The following is a 25368-nucleotide window of genomic DNA, read 5'->3' as shown; positions in this document are numbered from 1 at the left end:
CCTGACCTTTTGCAATAACCTCTTGTGACCAATAACCTCTTCTCTTTGAAATTATGTCAAAGAGGTTTTTTACATCCACCCACTCGGATAGATAGGATCTTGGCTTAAATGTCTCATACAAAAGACAGCGCCTCCAGCAGTGCAGCAATCCGTCACTGGAGTTTAAGTATGGATTTTTATGCTCAAATCTTTGAGTACGTCTTGAATCTGAAACCTTGTGACTCAAAGGAAAAGTACTACCAACTCAGCCACGTGTGAAAAAATGAAAAAAAAACTTAATTTCATTACAGATTGGATCTAACTCAAGAAAATAAAGCAATCATCTATCCACCAAGACATAATGCCAACTTTTATGTCCTCATTTCTCTCTGCCTACAATTATGTTTTTTAAATTATGTAAATGCCCTGAAAGAATGTACTTCCTTAAAAATATGGATCAAACCAAGATTTAATAGTTACTTAGTACATGTTATTTAATAGTTATTCGTGGGACATGGGTGCCACTGGCTGGCCAGCATTTATTGCCCATCCATAATTGCCCGAGGGCAGTTAAGAGTCACTTTGCTGTGACTCTGGAGTCACATGCAGGATGGCAGATTTTCAAGGACAATACTGAAAAAGATGGATTTTTCTGACAATCGACAATGATTTTATGGTCATCAGTAAATTCTTAATTCAGGCTTTTTTTACTAAATTCAAATTCCACCATCTGCCGTGGTGGGGATTTGAACCCCGGTCCCCTGAACCTTAGCTGAGTTTCTGGATTAATGGTCATTGGCCATTGCCCTCCTCCCCATTAGTCTAGAGGGTGTCAATAGCAGGAAACCTGAGGCAATGGCAGAATCAGGTGTTGTTATAAGTGGAAACAGGCAATCCTAGTGTGGTGGAAAGCACACCTTAGAGTCAAACATCTCACCAAATTTGTGAACAGACTGGTTCTGCCTCTGACAGTTGATGGCGAGAAGGATAGCGTCTGTGACCAGGCATCAGATTGAGTGAGAGCAGAAACTCCCGCCCGAGGTAAACGGAGATTTCCGATGTCGGAGCCTCACCCGCTCCGATTCTGCGTGGTGGGACAGTTCCGGCCATCACTGGAAAATCCCACCTGGGATCAACGGGCTTTGCATGGTCTGTGTCCTGCAATTCCCATGGCGGGCGGGAGAGAAAAATTCCATTCTCTGTCACGCATGAACTTTTGGGTTAAGGTGGAAGATACAAGGGTGACGCCAAGCGGGCTACATATTGGTGTTGTAGAAAGCCGTGATTGGAGATGCCGGCGTTGGAATGGGGTGGGCACCGTAAGTCCTAGTCACCTGCTGGAGCAGCATTCCGAAAGCTCGTGGTACCAAAGAAACCTCTTGGATTTTAACCCCGTGATGTGAGGCTTCTTACTATAGAATCACTACAGTGCAGAAGGTGACTATTCGGCCTCAAGTCTGCACCGAAAACAATCCCACCCAGGCCCTATATCTGTAACCCCACCTATTTACCCTGCTCATCCCTCTAACCTACGCATCCCAGGGCACTGAGGGGAAATTTATCACGGCCAATGTGCCTAACCAGCACGTCTTTGGAGCGTGGGAGGAAACCGGAGCACCCGGACAAAACCCACGCAGACATGGGGAGAACGTGCAGACTCCACACAGACAGTGACCCAAGGCTGGAATCGAACCCGGGTCCCTGGTGCTGTGAGGCAGCAGTGCTAACCATTGTGTCACCGTGCTGCCCAGCGAATACAGGGCGATGTGTAAGAGTACGGCCCAGTCTGGGGCTACATCGGACCAAAGTCCCCATTGAGAGAGGCACCATCCAGTGACTGGACAGTGCCTCCATGTGGAGATCTCTTCATCGGAAGTGAGTTGGGGGGAGGGTGGGAGAGCGTGACGGATGCTTCAACAATGCATCATCTCCTTGTTGTGTCTTCTCTTTAACAGTCTGCCAGATTTGGCTTTCTTTGTCCACCCAGACCTCAAGAAACAACACATAGGAGCCATCTGCGAGTGGATCTTGGCCACAAATTTCTACGTCTTCATCATGTTGTTTGCTTTTGAATTTTACCACATAACCACCTCCACCCTCCACTCACTGATCGGTATGCCTGATGACGAGAAGGTTGCCATCCTGTCCGAGCCCAGCGGGACAAATATGGCCACTTTCGACAAATGACCTGCCAAGCGGGGACAGGCCGCGGGATTACGGGCTGTTGGAACCACACCATTCTCCACCTTAGTTAGATTACGTAGTGTCAGTATCTCTCTCATCGCTATCAAAATGTTTGTCCTTCTTTGGAAACCACGGGTTGGCTTGTCTGTCAGTGAACACCTGGTTAGCACGGTGTGAAGTCCTGAGGAGCATTATGGTCCCAATATTCCTCCCAATGCCCCGGGGCATCACTCACTCCCCAGTTGCAAAGAGGGTCTGATGTGAAGTGAAGACCTCATGTCAAGTTTTCACTTAGGCTTCTCTAAGGCCTACTCCCCACTCAGGTGTTGTCACTGGCCCTCCTCCCCCTCCTTTCCCTCCACAAGGGTCAAGGATAGGTGTTAGGGTTAGTGTTCCACTCATCCTTGCCCCGGGGGGGGGGGGGGAGGGATCTGAAGGCAAGCAGATTGATGAGGGAGGCCTAAAGTATGTGACAGCTACCCGGGTTTCTCCTCCCCTCCGTCCCCATCGACCTTTGCCCTTGGTTTGGGCTTAGCTTTAGTCAAAAGGCCAGGATGGGTGGGTGGGTGGGTGGGGGGTGTGGAGTGGCTACCTTCAGGCCTGCTTCCAAGCTCGCTACCCCAGCCCCATTCCCCAGCGCGAGGCACTGCCGGTGGAAGAGGGCCTGGCCTGAGGGAGGTCAAGGTGTGGATTCGACCCAGCAAACACGAGCATGACAGGACAGACCAATCACAGAGCCCAGCCAAAGTGTTCGACAGTCTGGGAGAAATTGACCCCCCCCCTCCCTCCCCCACCCCCCCTCTCTCTGTCATTCCGTTACACCGGGGACCCCTGGGAGGAGGTTAGAACAAAAGCGCAAACCGCCTCTCAGGGTCATTTTAGCAACCAGGCGCCAACTTCCTTGGATCCACAGTTGGGAGCCGGCTCCCCAGCTGGGATCTCTGGGTCTTCCCGGGAATGGATTTGTCCCGAATGATGAGGGGGGGAGGGGTCTTCCAATGGGGGCAACCTTTCCGAATGTAAGAAGTGTGAGGCATTTCTCCGTTTGCTGATCCGGGTTCTAACCGGACGTTGAACTGATTGAAGGGGCGTCACAGGTTGATGTGAGGCAGAGGCTTCTCATGCCAAGTTTTTGCTCCCTTTACAGGGGTGGGTGTGGGTGGGGTGGGGGGTGTGGGGGTGGGGGTGGTGATGCCTTAGGCTTCCCTCCACCCATTGACCCCACTCTCCACACAATCCGGGGAGGGGAGGGGAGGCTCCTGGCCTCTTAGTCGGGGAGGGGGAGACTTGAGCTGAACTAGAGCAACCCCTATCTGGACACGTAGCCTCCTCACTGCCCTCCCCGGCCTTTTGACACAGTCTGCACAGTTCGTCCCCTCTCACCCCCCCACACATGCCCCCTCGCTCCCCCCCACCACATCGACTGCAGCGCAGACATGATGTGAACATTTTTAATCTGCGGTACTTTAGGAACTGATAGCCTGTCGTTATTGAATCAAACGGTACAGAACGAGGCCATTCGGGCCATCAGGCCTGTGGTGGCTCTTTGAAAGAGACATCCAATCAGTCCCACTCCCAGGCTCATTGCGCGTCTCCCTGCCATTTCGTTTCTCTTTCCTTTCCCAGGGATTTTTTCCATCCCCTGCCTTTTGACGGTATTATTGAATCTTTCTCCATCGACCTATCAGGTAGCGTAACACCGCGTGGCAAAGTCAAACTCTTGGCTCCACCTCCGATCCCCTTCCATCATTGGCTGCTTTGAGCAGCTCACAGTCAGTCCCGGTGTTACTGCAGACCCCACCTCAATGGAAGACATCACAGATCTCAGGTATCCCTTTGTGAATTCTCCTGCACCAACACGCTTTCTCTCTGAGGCGCGAGGTTAAAATGGAGACCATTGCCGCGTGGGGACTATTTTCCTGATGTTTTATGTTCAGTTCTGTCCACTCGGAGAATCGACAATGTACTGTATTTAATCCTGTATTATAGTTAGCATCCAAAACTGTTAGAAATAAAAGTCAGCATCAATAAATCAAACAAACCTGGTCTTTTTCTCACATTTATCTGGAAATACTGGGTACAGCACTCAGAATTGTCTCCATTCACAATAATATTGACGTCTTTTGGGCCTCTGTCTCTTTGCAATCCATCATTTTGTCTTTTCAGCCAATAGAAAATAAAAAAAGGGGGCCTGGGAGTAAAGAGCTTAGTGTTTTGAAAGCTTATAACTGGAATGGTGGTGGACAATTAAACAACTCCCTGGGGGAGGAGGCTTCACAAATATCCCCATCCTCAATGCTGGAGGAGTCCAGCACATCAGTGCAAAAGATCAGGCTGAAACATTCGCAGCAATCACCAGCCAGCAGTGCCGAGTGAATGATCCATCTCGGCCTCCTCCAGTGGTCCCCAGTATCTCAGATGTCAGTCTCCAGCCAGTTCGATTCACTCCACGTGATATCAAGAAACAGCTGGAGGCACTGGATACTGTAAAGGCAATGGGCCCTAATAATATTCCAGCAATAGTACTGAAGACCTGTGTGCCAGAACTTGCTGCTCCCCTAGCCAAGCTCTTCCAGTTACAACACTGGCACCTACCCAACAATGTGGAATATGCCCAAGGATGTCCTGTACACAGAAAGCAGGACAAATCCTATTCGACTAATTACTGCCCAGTCAGTCTACTCTCCATCATCAGTAAAGTGATGGAAGGGGTCATCAACAGTGCGATCAAACAGCATCTGCTCAGCAATAACCTGCTCAGTGACGCCCAGTTTGGGTTTCGCCAGGGGGATAGTGTATTGGGACATCGATAATGGGGCATCGACAAAGGGGCATCAATAAGTTGGTGGAATGGAATGTCTTCAAAATGGGATCGTTTGTCTCTTCGAAATGTGTGCCACAGACAGCAGATGAAGTTTAATGTGGAGAATGTGGGTTGGCATGGTGGCACAGTGGGTCAGCACTGCTGCCTCACAGTGCCAGGGACCCGGGTCTCAGGCCACTGTCTGTGTGGAGTGTGCACATTCTCCCCATGTCTGTGTGGGTTTCCTCCGGATGCTCCAATTTCCTCCCACAGCCTGAAAGCCGTGCGGGTTAGGTGCATTGACCCGAACAGGCACCGGATTGTGGCAACTAGGGGATTTTCACAGTAACTTCATTGCAATGTTAATGTGGCCTACTTGCGACCAATAAATAAACTTTAAACAAAACTGCAAATGAGGCTGGACTAGGGTTGTACACAAACTTAACATAATCCTTCTCTCTTGTACTCTGTGCTCCCATTAATTAAGCCTCGGAAACTGTGTGCTTTATTAACTGTCTTGAAGTGTTAATGTAAACCTACTTGTGACTAATAATTTAACTTCAGAAATGAGAAATGATTCATTTTGGAAGGAAGAACATGAGCGACAATATAAAGAATAAACTCTTAGTTGAGGTGCAGGAGCAGAGGGACCTGGGCGTATGTGTGCGTAAGTCACTGATAGAGGTCAGACAGGTTGATAAAGTATACAGTATCTGAGGCCTTATTAATAGGAGCACAGAGTACAAAAACAGGGAGGTTATGTTGAATTTGTATATGAGCCTAGTCCAGCCTCAACTGCAGTTTTGTTTAAAGTAAGGTTTAAGTAGGCTTACATTAACACTGCAGTGAAGTTACTGTGACAATCCCCTAGTCGCCACACTCCAGTGCCTGTTTGGGTACACTGAGGGAGAATTTAGCATGGCCAATGCATCCTAACCAGCTCGCCTCTCGGACCATGGGAGGAACCGGAGCACCCGGAGGAAACCCATGCGAACACAGGGAGAATGTGCAGACTCCATATAGACAATGACCCAAGCCGGGAATTGAACCTGGATCCTGGCACTGTGGGGCAGCAGTGCTAACCACTGTGCTGCCCCACAATTTTCCACATTGTTGGGTAGACGCCAGTGTTGTAACTGTACCGGAAGAGCGTGGCTAGCGGAATGCCAAGTTCTGGATGCCGCACTTGAGGAAAGATGTGAAGATGTTGGAGAGAATGTGGAAAAAATTCACAGGAATGGTTCCAGGAATGAGGAACTTCGGTTATGAAGATAGATTGGAGAATCTGGGACTGTTTCTCTTGGAGAAAAGTAAGGTTGAGAGACAATTTGATGGAAGTGTTCAAAATCATGAGAGGTCCTGGACGGAGTGGAGAGGGAGCAACTGTTCCCATTAGTGGAAAAAGTGAGATGAGAGGGAATAAAATTAAACTAATTGGGATGTTCACTTACTGTGATTTACTTATTGTGAGAAAGGATGTTCTTGCCCTAGACAGAGTACAGAGAAGGTTTACCAGACTGGTTCCTGGGATGGTGGGACTGATGTATGAGGAGAGATTGAGTTGGTTAAGATTGTATTCACTGGAGTTCAGAAGAATGAGAGGGGATCTCAAGAGAAACTTATAAAATTCTAACATGTTAGAGGCAAAAAGGATGTCCCAGCGCTGGGGTGTCCAGAACCAGAGATCATAGTCTAAGGATACGGGGATAAGGACAGAGATGAGGAGGAATTTCTTCACCCAGTGAGTGGTGAATGTGTGGAATTCACTACCTTAGAAAGTAGTTGAGGCCAAAACATTGTATGTTTACAAGAAATAGTTAGATATAGCATTTGGGGCAAACGGGGATCAGAGCTGAGGGGAAGATGGGGTCAGTTGGATGATCAGCCATGATCATAACGAATGGTGGAACAGGCTTGAAGGGCCGAATGGCCTCCTCCTGAATTTGATTTGATCTTTTATTGTCATGTACTAGTATGTAGTGAAAAGTTTTTTTGTGCACTGTACATACAAAGCATACCGCTCATAGAGAAGGAAAGGAGAGAGAGTGCAGAATATAGTGTTACAGTCACAGCTAGAGAAAGATCAGCTTAATGTGAGGTAGGTCCATTCGAAAGTCTGACGGCAGCAGGGAAGACGCTGCTCTGGAGTTGGTTGGTACGTGATCTCAAACTTCTGTATCTTTTTCCCGATGGAAGAAGGTGGAAGGGAGAATGTGCGTGGGGTCCTTGATTATGCTGCCTGCTCCTATTCTCTGTTTCTGTGTCCTTCCCTAAAGGGCATGGCTGAACCAAATGTGTTTTGAAGAGAATGCAATCGTTTCCTCTTTGTGGTTACTGATATTAACATTCACTCTCAAACCGTCTCATGAACTGAACTTGACATCCACAAACAGTCTTGATGGGATTAGAACTCACGCCCCAAATCGTTCAACCAGGCTTCTAGGTAGCTCGCCCAGTAGGTCACTGCTGTGCTATCATAATGGCAGTGAGATTACCTTCTCTAAGAACATAAAAAAGTAATTAAATATCTTGGACATCCTCAGAAGCTCATTGTTGTCACTTATGGGTGGCACAGTGGCACAGTGCTGCTGCCTCACAGTGGCAGGGACCTGGGTTTGCTTCCTGGCTTGGGTCACTGTCTGTGTGGAGTTTGCACATTCTCCCTGTGTCTGCGTGGGTTTCCTCCAGGTGCTCCGGTTTCCTCCCACAGTCCAAAGATGTGTAGGTTCAGTGGATTGGTCATGCTAAATTGCCCCTTAGTGTCAGGAGGATTAGCTGGGTAAATACATGGAGTTATGGGGATAGGGTCTGGGTGGGATTGTTGGTGCAGACTTGATGGGCCGAATGGCTTCTTTCTGCATCGTAGGAAATCAAAGATTCTATGATTTGAAGTGCACTGGGATTGGGTGTGAATTCATTTGAGAAACATGGCAGGTTTTGTGTGATGTTTTGACATGTTAAATCTGGCATGGGTGCAGTAGAGAGATTCCTCAAACTCAGATTTAATTGTCTATCAGTGAACCTGTTTGCTGACTAATGAGGAAAAGACTCGGCAGTTACTATGGTAACAAACCGTCACACCTAAACACAGACCTTGGGAATCGAGCAAACGGTGAGAGGGAGCTCAGATACTGACCTGACGTCAAGCCCAGCTATCCCGCTCGCAACAAGAGAAAGAAAAGCAAATAAGGTTGAAGGAAGTCACGGCAAGGTCTGTTCTTATCAAGGTCAGAGGGTGAAAGCAAAATACTGCAGAAGCTGGAGGTATGAAATAAACACGGAAAGTGCTGGAAAAGCTCAGCAGGAAAGAGAAACAAGATTTTCCGTTTGCACCGTCCCTGCCCAGGGTGTGTATTGGTGGACTGCCATTGACTAATGGCAGGATTTTCCACTGTCGAGGGGGTTTCTCCTTGTTTGCACCCTCCCCCCAGCTGGTGGGGGCACAGGAAGATCCCACCAACGGAAACGGCCAGAAAATCCCACCCGGGGTTATCATTTTGGACAGGATTTTCCAGCCGCGCTTGCTCCATTGCTGGAAAATTCCATCTGAAAATCTATCTGAATGAAGGGGCAGCTTCTACACGAGACACAATGACCCAGAATGAGCTCGTTGCTCTCAAAGAAGAGAGCAGAACTGAAGAGGAATTTGGAATAGACCAGCCAAGTGGGAAGGCGATGGCCCAATGGTATTATCCCTAGGCTACTAATCCAGAAACTCAATTAATCATAGAATCATAGAACCCTACAGTGCAGAAAGAGGCCCTTCGGCCCATCGAGTCTGCACTGTCCACAATCCCACCCAGGCCCTACCCCCATATTATACCCACTAATCCCTCTAACCTACGCATCCCTGGACATTAAGAAGCAATTTCTTAGCACGGCCAATCAACCTAACCCACACATCTTTGGACTGTGGGAGGAAACCGGAGCACCCGGAGGAAACCCACACAGACACGAGGAGAATGTGCAAACTCCACACAGACAGTGACCCGAGCCGGGAATCAAACCCAGGACCCTGGAGCTGTGAAGCAGCAGTGCTAACCACTGTGCTACTGTGCCGCCCCTAATGTTCTGGGGACCTGGGTTCGAATCCCACCACAGCAGATGATTCAATAAAAAATATTTGGAATTGAGAATCTGATGATTATGAAACCATTTTGGGAAAATCCCATCTAGTTCCCGCTAATGCCCATTAAGGCATGGATTCCCAACACTTTCCAGGGGGCAGCACCGTAGTTAGCACTGCTGCCTCACAGCGCCAGGGTTTGATCCCAGGCTTGGGCCACTGTCTGTGCGGAGTCTGCACATTCTCCACGTGTCTGCATGGGTTCCCTCCGGGTGCTCGGGTTTCCTCCCACAGTCTGAAAGACGTGATGGTTAGGGTGCATTGGCTGTGCTAAATTCTCCCTCAGTGTAACCTGAACAGGCGCCACAGTGTGGGCGACTAGGGGATTTTCACAGTAACTTCATTGCAGTGTTAATGTAAGCCGACTTGTGACACTAATAAACAAACGTTAAACTTAGATCCATCGGGTCTTGGAGATGCCAATCACAGGGCTGAAGATGAAGATTAGTTTTAGTTTAATTATAGGAATTTCGAATCACTTTTCACGGCACATTGGGAACGACTGTTTTAGGGAAGGAAATCTGCCGTCCTTACCTGGTCTGGCCTACATGTGACTCCTGCTCCACCGCAATGTGGTTGACTCTTAACCACCCTCTGAAAAGGGCAGCACGGTAGCGCAGTGGTTAGCGCCGCTGCCTCACAGCCCCAGGGATCCGGGTTCGGTTCCCGAGTTGGGACACTGTCTGTGCGGAGTTTGCACATTCTCCCCGTGTCTGCGTGGGTTTCCTCCCACAGTCTGAAAGAGGAGCTGGTGAGGGTGCATCGACCCGATGAGGCGCCAGGGTGTGGCAACTAGGGGAATTTCACAGTAACTTCATTGCAGTGTAAATGTAAATCCTTACTTATAAATAAACTTTACTGTAAATGGGGGCTAGCAAGCGACTCAAGGGCAAGTTACAAATACTGCTCTGGTCACACACACATCCCATGGAAAAAATAAGCAAAAAATAAAACAGGATTGAATCTGTGCAAATCCTACACCAGACAGTGCCCTTCAGGGCCAATACATTTAAAATCTTATTGTACAAGTATCGACGCGATTCCAGATCAGAACTCGGAATGTCAATGTGTGCCACACCTTCCAATTCTCAAACAAGACTTAAATAAACACTGCCCCACCCCGCTGAGCTCCGAGGAGGTTCCTCCTAATTTACAAATTCTCTCGATACTTCAGCTGCCGTGTCCTCCCCAGAAACCGGGAAAATATTTCGGGAGCCGGTGGCACTTTCCCAGCGCTGCTCTGTCGCCCGACCTTCAGCACCGGATCTCTGTGTTCCCGCCAGGGTTCTGAAAACCTCTCCAGTTATCAGGGCTGAGAAGCTAAACCAAATCCTCGCCAAGTGATTCTGCGACCTTTGTGTAACAGCCAGCCTGGTATCAACCCTGTTTCCATAGTTTCCCCAGGCAGATTACTGGAACCTGGGCTTCCTGAGGCAAAATAATCCTCGAACCACAGAATCCCCCACAGTGCAGAAGGAGGCCATTCTGCCCATCAAGATTGCACCGACAACATTCTCACCCAGACCCTATCCCCGTAACTCCACTTATTTACCCTGCTAATCTCCCCTGATACTAAGGGGCAATTTAGCATGGCATTCTCCCCGTGCTTGCGTGGGTTTTCTCCGGGTGCTCCGGTTTCCTCCCACACCCCAAAGATGTGCTGTTAGGGTGATTGGCAGGAATAAATTGTCCCTGAATCAGATTCCCTCAATCTGGATGGCCATAAAACATTAGACAGGGGTTGTGGGGGTGGAGAGGGGGACTGGTGGTGTTGAGATGGTGGCGCGGGCTCGTTGGGCCAAAGGGCCTGTTTCCCGGGCTGTTTTTGTTCTTTAATCCACCTAACCTACACATCATGGGACTGTGGGAGGAAACCAGAGCACCTGGAGGAAACCCACGCAGACACGGGGAGAATGTGTAGACTCAGCACAGCAGTGACCCGAGCTGGGAATCGAACCCAGGTCCCTAGCACTGTGAGGCAGCAGTGCTAACCCACTGTGCCACCGTGCACTATGAATACTGCATTCTTATTTGCCAACCCTCCAGGATTGGCCTGGAGTCTCTGGGAATTGGAAATCAATCTCCGCAGGACAGGGTGCGCCGCCCGGGAGAAAAATCATCAGAGACGTAAAATTTGGGTCATTTTCCGTTGAACATTTCCCTTCATCAAAATATTCCAGATGGAAGAAAACCAAACTCAAGCATCATCCAATGGGGCGATGAGTCTTTCTGCTTTCCAATTGGTGCAGGAAGGCCGTGTATCATGTGACAGATATATCGGCTGATGATTGGCTGGAGCATGAGGGGGAAAGTCATGTGATGGAATCTCCAGGAATATATTTAATCACAGTCGGTAACACTGTTTACACTTACTGATCCCTCTCCGTCTCTCCTCCAGCCTGTAGGAGTAGGCCATTCGGCCCATCGGGCTTGCTTCATTAAGATCATGGCTGATCTGTTTTTGTTTCAAGTTCTACATTCCAATCTACCCCCCCACCGTAATCTTTGACTTCCTCACCTCTATCCACCCTCGATCCACCCTCTATCTACCCTCTATCCACCCTCTATCTACCCTCTATCCACCCTCTATCTACCCTCTATCCGCCCTCCATACGCCCTCTATCCACCCTCTATCCACCCTCTATCTACCCTCTATCCGCCCTCCATACGCCCTCTATCCACCCTCTATCTACCCTCCATCCACCCTCCATCCACCCTTCATCCACCCTCTATCCACCCTCTATCCACCCTCTATCCACCCTCCATCTACCCTCCATCCACCCTCTATCCACCCTCTATCTACCCTCTATCCACCCTCCATCCACCCTCCATCCACCCTCCATCTACCCTCTATCCACCCCCTATCCACCCTCCATCCACCCTCCATCCACCCTCCATCTACCCTCCATCTACCCTCTATCCACCCTCTATCTACCCTCTATCCGCCCTCTATCCGCCCTCTATACGCCCTCGATCCACCCTCTATCTACCCTCGATCCACCCTCTATCTACCTCCACCTTAAAAATATTTAATAACCGCCCTCTGAGGCAGAGAGTTCCAAAATCGCACAGCCCTCCCCCCCTCCCCCCCCGTCCTAAAAGGGTGACTCCTAATTTGAAAACAGTGGTTATCGCTGCTGCCTCACAGTGCCAGGGACCTGGGTTTGATTCTGGGCTTGGGTGATTGTGTGTATGGAGTTTGTACGTTCTCCCTGTATCTGTATGGGTTTCCTCCCACAGTCTAAAGATGCGCGGGTTAGGTGGTTTGGTCATGTTAAATTACCCCTCAGTGTCCAGAATCTCCGACCCTCACTGCAGTGACCCTCAGAGCCTCTGACCCTCACTGCAGTGACCCTCAGAGCCTCTGACCCTCACTGCAGTGACCCTCAGAGCTTCTGACCCTCACTGCAGTGACCCTCAGAGCTTCTGACCCTCACTGCAGTGACCCTCAGAGCCTCTGACCCTCACTGCAGTGACCCTCAGAGCCTCTGACCCTCACTGCAGTGACCCTCAGAGCCTTTGACCCTCACTGCAATGGCCATCACACCCCCACTACAGTGACCCTCAGAGCCTCTGACCCTCACTGCAGTAACCTTAGAGCCTCTGACCCTCAGTGCAGTGACCCTCAGAGCCTCTGACCCTCACTGCAGTGACCCTCAGAGCCTTTGACCCTCACTGCAATGGCCATCACACCCCCACTACAGTGACCCTCAGAGCCTCTGACCCTCACTGCAGTGACCTTAGAGCCTCTGACCCTCAGTGCAGTGACCCTCAGAGCCTCTGACCCTCACTGCAGTGACCCTCAGACCCTCACTGCAGTGACCCTCAGACCCTCTGACCCTCACTGCAGTGACCCTCAGAGCCTCTGACCCTCACTGCAGTGACCCTCAGAGCCTCTGACCCTCACTGCAGTGACCCTCAGACCCTCACTGCAGTGACCCACAGACCCTCTGACCCTCACTGCAGTGACCCTCAGACCCTCACTGCAGTGACCCTCAGACCCTCACTGCAGTGACCCTCTGACCCTCGCTGCAGTGACCCTCAGACCCTCTGACCCTCACTGCAGTGACCCTCAGACCTTCTGACCCTCACTGCAGTGACCCTCTGACCCTCGCTGCAGTGACCCTCAGACCCTCTGACCCTCACTGCAGTGACCCTCTGACCCTCACTGCAGTGACCCTCTGACCCTCGCTGCAGTGACCCTCAGAGCCTCTGACCCTCACTGCAGTGACCCTCAGAGCCTCTGACCCTCACTGCAGTGACCCTCACAATTGTCCCCCATTCTCCATGTGGTCACTGAGCTATTTGCTCGGAGCTGGGATTGGAAGGAGAGAATAACCAGCGAGCAGTGAGTCCCACAGGGCAGGGCCCAGCCTGAATGAGTCAATATTTATTTTTCTCGGCTGTTATTGCCATCCTGTCCTGTTTTACATCCCTAAAAGCTAATAAGTGTCTAACTGGAGGTGGAACCGGATCCTGGAGCGTGATTCGGTTAAACTGCTATCTTCCCGCTCTCTGTAATGAAACCCGGGCTGGTTTTACCCTCACGGTTAACTTCACTCCTGAGTGGTTTTGTTTGGGAAAGTATCTCGTGTTTCATGCTGCCACCCAGATACATCAAACACTCCGAGGCGATCACTCCTGCTCCCTCTGAGCTGTCCGTAAATAAGGAACTGTACACTATCACGCTTCTCTCGATGAAGGAAATGTTATTAACTCTGATTTTCCAGCTAGCCCCAGACTGGAGTGGACCGGAGAAACATGGAAAATAGGAGTAGGCCATTCGGCCCTTTGAGTCTGTTCCGCCACTCAGTACAGAATCATAGAATCGCTACAGGAGGCCATTCGGCCCATTAAGACTGCACAGGCCACAATCCCACCCAGACCCTATCATACATTTACCCTCGCTAGACATGAAGGGGCAATTTAGCATGGCCAATCCACATAACCCGCACACCTTTGGACTGTGGGAGGAAACCGAGCACCCGGAGGAAACCCATGTGGACATGGGGAGAATGTGCAAACTCCACGCAGACAGTGGCCCGAGGTCAGGAATTGAACCCGGGTCCCTGGCGCTGTGAGGGGGCAGTGCTAACCCACTGTGCCATCCCATTGCCTGATCAGTTAACTCAATAGTCTGATCCTGCCTCTCCCCGACCTCCCAGATCCTTTGATCCTCTTCACCACATGTACAATACCTTCTAGGTGATGGCCCAGTGGTATTATCCTGAGACTATTAATCCAGAAACTCAGCCAGTGTTCTGGGGGACCCGGGTTCGAATCCCACCACAGCAGACGGTGGAATTTGAATTCAATAAAAAATATCTGGAATTAAGAATCTACTGATGACCATGAAACAATTTTCGGAAAAACCCATCTGGTTCAATAATGTCCCTTTAGGGAAGGAAATCTGCCATCCTTACCCGGTCTGGCCTACACGTGACTCCAGGGCCCGGGTAATGTAGTTGATTGTTAACTGCCCTCTGAAATGGCCTAACAAGCCACTCAGTTCAAGGGCAACTAGGAATGGACAACAAATTAGTGTCAATCGGTCACACCCATGTCCCACGAATGAATGAAAAAACATACAATGTTTTGGCATCAATTGCTTTGTCGCAGCAAATTCCACAAACGTACCACTCTCCGGGTGAAGAAATTTCCTCTCATCTTAATCCTTATCCTCAGAGTGTGACCCCTGGTTCTGGACCATCATCGAGAACACTCTCCCTGCATCTACCCGCCCTAGTCCAGTTAGAATTTATAGAATTTAGATCCTCTCCATTCTCCTGAACTCCAGTGAATACAATCCAAAGCAAATGAGTCTCTCCTTGTATGTCAGTCCTGTTATCCCAGAAATCAGTCTGGTAAACCCTCTCTGCACTCCCTCTGTAGCAAGAACTTTCATTCCTCAGAAAAGGAGATCAAAACTGCACACAATATTCCAGGGGCGGCCTCACCGAGGCCTTGTTGGTCTCTCTCGAAGCCAATGGGATTGGGTTTGAGAATTGTGATGGTCTTTCTAAGCCAATGGGAGTGAGTTTGGAGAGCCTTGTTGGTCTCTAAGCCAATGGGAATGGGTTTGGAGAGCCTTGTTGCTCTCTCTCTGAGCCAATGGGGCTCAGCCTTGTTGATTTTTAAGCCAATGAAAGTGGACTTGAGAGACATTGTTGGTCTCTCTAAGCCAATGGGAGTGGATGTGAGACCCTTGTTGGTCTCTCTAAGCCAATGGGAGTGGATGTGAGACCCTTGTTGGTCTCTCTAAGCCAATGGGAGTGGATGTGAGACCCTTGTTGGTCTCTCTAAGCCAATGGGAGTGGATGTGAGACCCTTGTTGGTCTCTCTAAGGCAATGGGAGTGGATGTGAGACCCTTGCTGGTCTCTCTAAGGCAATGGGAGTGGATGTGAGACCCTTGCTGGTCTCTCTAAGCCAATGGGAGTGGATGTGAGACCCTTGTTGGTCTCTCTAAGCCAATGGGAGTGGATGTGAGACCCTTGTTGGTCTCTCTAAGCCAATGGGAGTGGATGTGAGACCCTTGCTGGTCTCTCTAAGCCAATGGGAGTGGATGTGAGACCCTTGCTGGTCTCTCTAAGCCAATGGGAGTGAATGTGAGACCCTTGTTGGTCTCTCTAAGCCAATGGGAGTGGATGTGAGACCCTTGTTGGTCTCTCTAAGCCAATGGGAGTGGATGTGAGACCCTTGCTGGTCTCTCTAAGCCAATGGGAGTGGATGTGAGACCCTTGCTGGTCTCTCTAAGCCAATGGGAGTGAATGTGAGACCCTTGTTGGTCTCTCTAAGCCAATGGGAGTGGATGTGAGACTCTTGTTGGTCTCTCTAAGCCAATTCCCTCTTGACTGTCCCTTGTCTGCCGACTCAGCACCTTTTGCAGCACCCTATCTGACGGGAGAGATCCCTTCTGGGCCCATCCCTTCACCAACCTCCCTCACTCCATGCCATTCCCCACACGGCCTAACAATCAGGAGTTGGATCAGCTGCACAGCTGCCGGGCTGAAAGACTGGCCCGGCTGAAACTCAACTTGGACCGAGCTTGAATATGGGGCTCCCTTAATAGACCTGTACAGCACAGAAGGAGACCATTCAGCCCATCATGCCTGTGCCAGTTCGCCGGAAGAGCTCTCCAATAATCCCTTCCCCCTGGTCTCTGGAACCATCTGGACAGGATGGAGGCCATTCAGCCCTTCGTGCTTGACCCTGCTCCATGAAAGAGTTACTCAAATTCCAGCTGTTAGGTCAGATAGACCTCCCCCCATCCCCCCCTCCATACACACTCTGGCTGCAAAATTCTGAGCGAGCCTATTGCTCACTGCAGAAGCCTGTGGGCGGGGCTTAACATGCCCGAAAGCCTGCAGAGGGAGGTAGTGCGCATGTGCAGGCATGTGCATTAACAGTAGCAGGGGCCTGACAGACTAAGAGAGAGCTGTCAGGCCCCTGCTGGTGCAGGCAGCCTGAAGCAGATTTCCCCCCCCCCAACTCCGCAATCGCCAGGGCCAGTGCCTAAGCTACAGCCCTCGCCAACCCCACGGTGCCCCCCCCCCCCCCACCACCCAGAATGATTGCGGACCCGCCGCTCTCCCCCCCCTACCGATGGCTGTGGACCCCCCCCAATTAGCCGCTCCTTCCCACTGGCCCCTCACCATTAGCCACTCCTACTGGCCTCTCCACCCGCCCCCCCCTCACCCATCCCCCGGCACTGCCCAATGGGCATTGCTCAGATGCCCGGTAGGAAGGTCCGTTGACCTCGAGTGGGATTGTAATGGGTTTGGGACAAGCAAGGCTGCAAAATCCCGCCTGACATGAGGGAATGTTCTTTCAGCACGGCGAGTTGTCCTGATCTACAGGCCCTGGGTGGGGCTGGGGTGGGGGGTTGGTGGGGGGGGGAGCTGCTTCAGGCTGCCTGCACCAGCAGGGGCCTGAAAGGCAAAGAGAGCAGATTCAAGAGTGACTTCAGAAGGAGAATTGCGTTATCTTCTTGAGGGAAGAAATTTGTAGGGCTGTGAGGGGGGAGTGGGATTAATTAGATAGCATTGCTAAAGGGCTGGCACGGACACAGTGGGCTGAATGGCCTCTTCCTGTGCAATATCATTCTGACAGCACAGGGCGGACGCCTGGTTTTTATCATTCAGGAAGCACCCAGGTCTTGTTTTGTTAGTGAGCTTGTTCTTCCTGTTCCACGTGTCAAATAGCTGTCTCACGGTTCACCAGCGTTTAAACAAAGGCAGAAGATTCCATAGAATTCCTCCAGGGCAGAAGGAGGCCATTCGGCCCATCGACTATGCCCCGACAACAATCCCACCTATCCTCGTAACCCTATGTAATCCGCCTGATGCAAAGGGACAATCCCACCCAGATCTGTTCTCCGTGACCCCTTGTATTTACCCCACTAATCCCCCTAATCTTTGGACGCTAAGAGGCAACAGCCAATCCACCTAACCCCCACATCTTTGGACTGTGGGAGGAAACTGGAGCACCCGGAGGAAACCCACGCAGACATGGGGAGAATGTGCAGACTCCGCACAGACAGTCAGCCGAGGCGGGAATCGAACCCGGGTTCCCTGGGCCGCAGTGCTAACCACTGTGCCACCAGAAACACTCAGCAGGTTAGTCAGGACCCGTGGAGAGGAGGGAGATGCACTCACATGTCAGGTGGGACGTCTAAAGCAAGGAATGGTTATAGCACAGAGAGAGTCCACATGGCCTGGAACAGTGGGTTAGCGCTGCTTTCTCACAGCGCCAGGGACCCGGGTTCAATTCCCGGATCGGGTCACTGTGCAGAGTCTGCACATTCTCCCCATGTCTGCGTGGGTTTCCTCCGGGTGCTCTGGTTTCCTCCCACAGTCTGAAAGATGTGCTGGTTAGGGTGCGTTATGTGCGTTAGCGAGATGTGTGTGCGTTATATGTGTATATATTTGTGTGTGAATATATGTGTGTGTTATATGAATGTGAATGAGAGTGTTTGTGGTACAGTGGTTAGCACTGCTGTCTCACAGCGCCTGGGTTTTGGATTCAATTCCAGCCTCGGGCCTGTGTGGAGTTTGCACATTCTCCCCGTGTCTGCGTGGGTTTCCTCCGGGTGCTCCAGTTTCCTCCCACAGGCATGCTGGTTAGGGTGGATTGGCTGTGCTAAATTCTCCCTCGGTGTAACCCAAACAGGCGCCAGAGTGTGGCAACTAGGGGATTTACACAGTAACTTCGTTGCAGTGTTAATGTAAGCCGACTTGTGACACTAATAAGTAAACTTTTAAGCTTTTTTCCCTTTCCTCTGAGTGTGGGCCTAGATCCCCGAACCACCTCCTTTTTGAAAGCAGCTCATTGTTCCTTTGCCTGGTAATCTTTGATTACAATTTGCCCAGGACAGGTCTGTCCTTATCCCAGTTAAATAGAACGGCCTCTAATTAAATATTTTCACTCTGGGTTTCTCCCTTGTTTTAAATATCCCAGATCAGTGACGGGCAACCTCGGCTGGTGAGTGGGCAGCAGGAATGGCCCTCCCTCAGTAGGCCGCAAGATGGAAACAGGGCTTGTCCGCTAACCGTGACCCCGTGAAAAGGATTAAATACATTTAATTCATAACGAGTTATAGAAAATACTTCCTCGTTTATAGATTAGTACAACTATCAGTTTTAAACGGTGGGCTTTGATTGGACACAGTGAGCACGCACGTCACTTTTCTTGCCCGTGTGAGTCTCCTCACTCGCACCGGCAGGTGAAAGGTTCTGGTCTGGATTCTCCAGCCTCACCGGCACTCTCCGATTCCCCGACCGTGAACGGAGGTTTGGCCGAGCTCCGAATTCTCCCGTTCCGCGGCGGGGGTGAAAATTCCAGCCCAACCCCGACAGGACAGGAACCAATCGAACGTGGGGCGACATTTCACGTGGGCAACAGTCAGCAAACCGTCTCGTGGGCTCTGCTTATAACCCTGATGGGCCACATGTCTGTCCCCCCCCCCGGGGCTGCAGGTTGCCCATCACTGACCTAGACCTTATGATACTGGGCAGCACGGTGGCACAGTGGGTTAGCACTGCTGCTTCACAGCTCCAGGGCCCCGGGTTCGATTCCCGGCTCGGGTCACTGTCCGTGTGGAGTTTGCACATTCTCCTCATGTCTGCGTGGGTTTCCGCCGGGTGCTCAGTCCAGAGTCCAGAGATGTGCGGGTTAGGTTGATTGGCCGTGCTAAAGTCGCCCCTTAGTGTCCTGAGATGGTTAGAGGGATTAGCGGGTAAAATATGTAGAGATATTGGGGTAGGGCCTTGGTTTGGTTGTGGTCGGTGCAGACTCGATGGGCTGAGTGGCCTCTTTCTGCACTGGAGGGTTTCTATGATACAATGATCACTATTTCCTAAACGCTCCACAACTGACAATTGATTCATCTCATTCCCCAGAACCAGATCCAGCAATGTCTCCTTCCTCATCGGACCAGGAACAGGATATCCTCCTGGATAAAGTACAGTACAGCTACAGGCCATTCTGCCCTGTGCCAATCATGATGCCCTAACTAAATTTAAAAAAAAACTTCTGCCCTTACTCAGATAGTATCCCTCTATCCTCTCCCTCTTCATGTACCCACCTCAGAACCTCTCCTCCCTCAACATCCCTCACACCGTTGCTATTCCAGTCCATATCTGAACAATTAAAATTTCCCATTATTGCTGGTGTATAGTTTCTGTGTCTGTACCTCTGCAATTTCCTTGCAGATTTGTTCCTTTGTATCTTCCGCACGATTTGGTGGCTTTTAGAATATATTCAGCAGTATTTCTTAACCCCAACTAAACAGATTGTGCCCTTGCCCCTCTCCAGTATTCTCCTTAAACAAGACTGCCGCCGTATTTTTCCGAGTTATCTTTCCTATTTTCTGGAATATTTAATGACCTTTTATGAGCCACCTCCTTGTCATCTCCGCAAAGTCATATTCCCATGTGTGTTACTGCCCTTGATAAGGTTATACACAGGCTCAAACGGGATAGGCATCCAAAATCTCCAATAGGGGAGAATCATAGAAACCCTACAGTGCAGAAAGAGGCCCTTCGGCCCATCAAGTCTGCACCGAACACAATCCCACCCAGGCCCTACCCCCATATCCCTACATATTATACCCACTAATCCCGTTAACCTACACATCCCTGGACACTAAGGGGCAATTTCTTAGCACGGCCAATCAACCTAACCCGCACATCTTTGGACTGTGGGAGGAAACCAAAGCACCCGGAGGAAACCCACGCAGACACGGGGAGAATGTGCAAACTCCACACCCGAGCTGGGAATCGAACCCAGGTCCCCGGCGCTGTGAAGCAGCGGTGCTAACCCACTGTGCTACCGTGCCACCCAAAGAAGGTAGGGCCGGAATGAACTAAGAAGGGCTGAATGGCCTTCCTCACTGATATTTCATCATCTACGCAAGTTACATCCCCATAGCCAGCTGGTCTCTATTTACAGAGTTTATCAGCTATTGTTCGACAATACTGGTAAATATTTAACCTCCAACAGTGCAATCACCAGACAAAATAATATGTGTTCAGCTCTCATCCGCTTTATTTTGTGAATTTGCGGCATTTTGCCGTCACCGATATAATAACTCTCTCGTTGTGATTCCTTGCTGCTGGTTTCTCGGCTGTTCATTCATTCCTCCCCTGACTGAAGGTGTCTCCAATCACCTCCACCCAACCCATCAAACCCCAAGCATAACTCAGTCCTGACAAAAAAACAATTCTCAGCTCATCCCTCTACACACGGTCTTGTTGGAGTTGGACAAGACATTGGTGAGGCCACACTTGGAATACTGTGCGCAGTTCTGGTCACCCTATTGTAGAAGGGATATTATTAAACCAGAAAGGGTGCAGAAGAGATTTACTAGGATATTACCGGGACTTGATGGATTGAGTTATAAGGAGAGGTTGGATAGGCTGGGAGTTTTTTTCTCTGGAGCGTAGAAGGCTGAGGGGTGATCTTATAGAGATCTATAAAATAATGAGGGGCATAGATCAGCGAGATAGTCAATATCTTTTCCCAAAGGTAGGGGAGGCTAAAACTAGAGGGCGTAGGTTTAAGGTGAGAGGGGAGAGATACAGAAGGGTCTAGAGGGGGAATTTTTTCACCCAGAGGTTGGTGAGTGTCTGGAACAAGCTGCCAGAGGCAGTAATAGAGGCGGGTACAATTTTGTCTTTTAAGAAACATTTAGACAGTTACATGGATAAGAGGGATGTGGGCTAAATGTGGGCAATTGGGATTGGCTTAGGGGCATAAAGAAAAGGGTGGAATGGACAAGTTGGGCCGAAGGGCCTGTTTCCGTGCTGTAAACCTCTCTGTGACTCCATGACTATGACACAGGCGTGACTGAACCTTCCCAGATCAGGTGGCGACCTGAGGGGCCTTACTCCAGGGGGAGAACGAGAGGGCACAGGTTTAATGTGATTTCCAAAACAAGCAAACATGATGTGAGAATAAGCTTCTTCACACAGTGAGTGGTTGGGATCCGGAATGTTCTGCCTGGAAGTGTGATGGAGGGAGGTTCAATCGAGGCATCCAAGAGGCAGCTGGATGATTATTTGAATAGAAACAATGTGTAGGGGTACGGGGAAATGGCACTGAATAACGGTGCCCGTTTGGAGAGCCAGTACAGACAGGGTGGGCCGAATGGCCTCATTCTGCGCCGTAATGATTCTGCAATTGCGTGAGCTTAGGCCGGTAATTACAGTAAAGCTAACACTCTGGCCTGAGGTTATACTAATGGCTGCTTAGCTCCCTCACTCGGATCGTCCACAGTATCAGGGTGTCTATGTCTGGATGGAAGAGGCACGGGTACAGGGGAAGGTTCAGGATGAAATGGGATTGGACGGGTTGCTTCCGCAGAGAGCTAGCATGGACACAATGGGCTGAATAGCCTCATTCTGTGCTGTGGCCAATCTATGGTCAGTTGGTCAGTATTTATGTCGGATTTTCCCCACACCTTTGCATTTCTGACACCAGCCTCCACTAACCATGGAGAGATATCACTCTAGAAAGTGGTAACGAAGGAGTAAAGGGGACAGTGCCACACATTGGGTTTTGATTGTAGACCCCTGAAGAAATTTAACATGGTCAGAGGGCGGTGAATGGAAATGATAATGTGGTTAGCCTCATTACCTCACCCGGCCTGGTAAGGTCATTAAACCTCTTGAAACGCTGAGCTGTTGCGTGTGTGTGTGTGTGTGTGTGTGTCTGTATATGTTTGTGTGGGTGTCTGTCTGTATGTGTGTGTCTCTGTGTGTGTGTGTGTGTGTGTGGGTGTCTGTGTGTGTGTGTGTGTGTCTGTGTGTCTGTGTCTGTTTGTCTGTCTGTCTCTGGCTACCTCCTTCCTCAGGGTTGGAACAGATTCCGACAGAATCCCATCTCAAATACCAATAAAGCATCTTTTATATCCCTGGCATGTTCTCTAACCCTGGGTGGCACAGTGGGTTAGCACTGCTGCCTCACAGCGCCAGGGACCCGGGTTCGATTCCCGGCTTGGGTCACTGTCTGTGTGGAGTCTGCACATTCTCCCCGTGTCTGCGTGGGTTTCCTCCCACAGTCTGAAAGACGTGCTGGTCAGGAGCACTGGCCGTGGTAAATTCTCCCTCAGTGTAACCCGAACAGGAGTGTGGGCGACTCGGGGATTTCCACAGTAACCTCATTAATATTATTATTAGTCACAAATAAGGCTTACATTAACACTGCAGTGAAGTTACCCTGAAATTCCCCTAGTCTCATTCAATGGTAATGTAAGCATGCTTGAAACAATAATAAATAAAACTTTAACTTTACCCTGGGGACCCGGGTTCGAATCCCGTCACGGCAGACGGTGGAACTTGAATTCAATTAAAAAAATCTGGAATTACGAATCTACTGATGACCGTTATTGTCGGAAAAACCCATCGGGTTCACGAATGTTCTTTGGGGAAGGAAATCTGCCACCCTTACCCGGTCTGGCCCACAGAGTGTGGCGACTAGGGGACAGAAACATAGAAAAACTACAGCACAGTACAGGCCCTGCGGCCCACAAAGTTGTCCCCACAATTCCCATTTTCACAGTAACTTCATTGCATTGTAAGTCTACTTGTGACGACAAGAAACAAACTTTAAATAAACTCAAGCCCCTTTTCGCCCGATTTCAGAGTGTAGGCAGACTGGTCAACCTCGGCAGCCAGTCAGTGTCCAGAGATTGGTGGCGATTTGGATCGAGGATCGAATACGGGGAGGGGGGCAACGATGCGGGGGGGGGGGCCCCTCGCGTTCAAACACCGTCAAAGATTATTTACCCACACCCTGCGGGGCACGGGGGCGGAGCGTTCTCTCAAAGCGAACAATTGCTTCATCAATTAGATATTAATAATCAGATATGAGAAACACCAAACCTGGAATTAAATCGCTGAATTTTATGGAAGGAATGGGAGGAATTCGGAAGTCAAAATGTCCTCTTTTTTTCCTGGTCTCTGGGAATCGCGGCGTTGCCAGCGGAATCGTGAAGCTTTCTCACTTTGAACGTGGAACAATTTTTCCCTCAGTTTTGGCGGACGTGGCGAGTGTGGTGTAGGAGATGGGTGGGGGGGGGGGGGACGGTACGGGGAGGGGAGGGGGGTGGTGGCAGGGTGTTGGCTGGGTTATTTTATATATCTCCCCACTCGGAGCTCCCCCCCCCCACCCCCACCCACCCCCTCCTTCGGGGGCCTTTTTAGGGAATCCGCTTGTCCATGCAGGCTGCGTCGTAGATGGCGTCACAGAAGGCGAGGTAGTTGACGTCCTGGCGGTGACCGATGGTGACACGGAAGCGGTGGCTCAGGACTCGGATCTCCTGCGGGCTCAGCAGGGCTTCCAGGCCGAGCTCAGTCAGGACGCGGTGGAACTGCGACTGGGTGACGCTGCCGATCCCAATCCGGTCGAAATCCTCAAACAGCGGGAAGAGCTGGAGCTGTCTCTTCCTCACCTGGAGACGGGGGACGGAAACAGCCGGTTTTAGAGCAAGGCCTGAGGTGGAAATCCAGCCCGGAATGCCGGTGCGACCGTACACCCGGAACGCTCACAACCGCCCCACCCGGGCAAATAGCTACCCCCGCACACCAGCTCACCCCCTCTCCCGCACACCGCTGCCTCACGGCGCCAGGGACCCGGGTTCGATTCCCGGCTTGGATCAGTGTCTGTGCGGAGTCCGCACATTCTCCCCGTGTCTGCGTGGGTTTCCTCCGGGTGCTCCGGTTTCCTCCCACGGTCCGAAAGACGTAAATTCTCCCTCGGTGTAACCCGAACAGGCGCCGGAGTGTGGCGACTCGGGGGGGGTTTTCACAGTAACTTCATTGCAGCGTTAATGTGAGCCTACTTGTGACACTAACAAATAAGCAAACAAAATCCCCAGTGGTATAGGGCCGGATTCTCCAGCTGCACCTGCCCCAAATCCCGCCCGAGGTCACCGGACCTTCCCATTGTCCGTCCCTCACCCACTCCAATTCCCACGGCAGTCGGGATGGTAAAATTCCGGCCTCAGTGTTGGGGGATTAGCAGGATAAATATGTAGGGTTACGAATTCTACCACCCAACCCGTGGCGGGGTTTGAACTCATGGCCTCGGCACTGCTAGTCCAGTGACCCTACTCACTGCCTTGAAGCGGTCGTTATCAGATCCCTGGTGATGTACTTACCATCTCTGCCAGTCTGGCCACTGCTTTCTGGTAAACGGAGACCTCCTCTGTCGACAGCGAGTTCAGAGTCCAGTCGGGAGGCGGCTTGTACTGGGTTACCTGTAGGGTGGGAATATCAGTCAGCAAACATTCGGAAAATGTTCAAAATCCTGGCAAAAATACCCAAGAAACACCATCATACACAAGCAGCAGGTACTTGCAGAATGTAGACCAGGATTTTCCAGTCCCGCTGTGGCAAGCCAGCCGGAAGTCCATTGGGTTCTGTAGATCCCACCAGCAGCGGGGCTGGAAAATCCCACTCATAATGTGCAACGTTGGATGTGATTCAGTTACTGGGCAGCACTTTCTAAACAATCCTGAGTATGCTGAGAATTACACTGACAATCGATATAAGATGATCAGTCTGACATGGCTCACTCATGTGTGCTAGAAGTCACATATATTCACACACATGACCCTGTCCCTTGCAAACAGAATGAATGTCCCGTGCATTGTTCCATCTTCAATGAAGGAAAAGCCTGGGGAGCTGGGCGGGGAGCTAATTCTTGGTTCATTCCCCATGGCACGTACCAACTAACTCAAGAACAGTTTCTTCCCTGCTGCTGTCAGACTTTTGA

At 50.5% G+C, this 25368-nt stretch overlaps 2 protein-coding genes across 2 annotated transcripts in view; one reads left to right on the top strand and one right to left on the bottom strand.

Annotated features, from left to right (window-relative positions):
• Positions 1-2710, top strand: part of LOC145360427 (transmembrane protein 150A) — a 43434-nt gene extending 40724 nt beyond the window's left edge. The window contains exon 7 of the mRNA XM_080215633.1: positions 1943-2710. Coding sequence (XP_080071759.1) covers positions 1943-2166 — 224 coding nt within the window. The 3' untranslated portion in view covers positions 2167-2710. The remainder of the gene's footprint in view (positions 1-1942) is intronic.
• Positions 2711-23790: 21080 nt separating this feature from the next.
• The window catches only part of LOC145360398 (uncharacterized), a 46154-nt gene continuing 44576 nt past the window's right edge, over positions 23791-25368 (bottom strand). Inside the window, exons 18-19 of the mRNA XM_080215595.1 lie at positions 24752-24850; positions 23791-24043 (exon numbers count right to left, since the gene is read on the bottom strand). Of these exons, the coding sequence (XP_080071721.1) occupies positions 23792-24043; positions 24752-24850 (351 nt within the window). The 3' untranslated portion in view covers position 23791. The remainder of the gene's footprint in view (positions 24044-24751; positions 24851-25368) is intronic.

This window comes from Carcharhinus amblyrhynchos, chromosome 31, assembly GCF_965287045.1.
Source record: "Carcharhinus amblyrhynchos chromosome 31, sCarAmb.v2.hapA, whole genome shotgun sequence".
NCBI classification, from domain to species: Eukaryota; Metazoa; Chordata; class Chondrichthyes; order Carcharhiniformes; family Carcharhinidae; genus Carcharhinus; species Carcharhinus amblyrhynchos.
The sequence above is the reverse complement of the archived record's forward strand: the minus strand, read 5'-3'. Positions and strand labels throughout refer to the sequence as shown.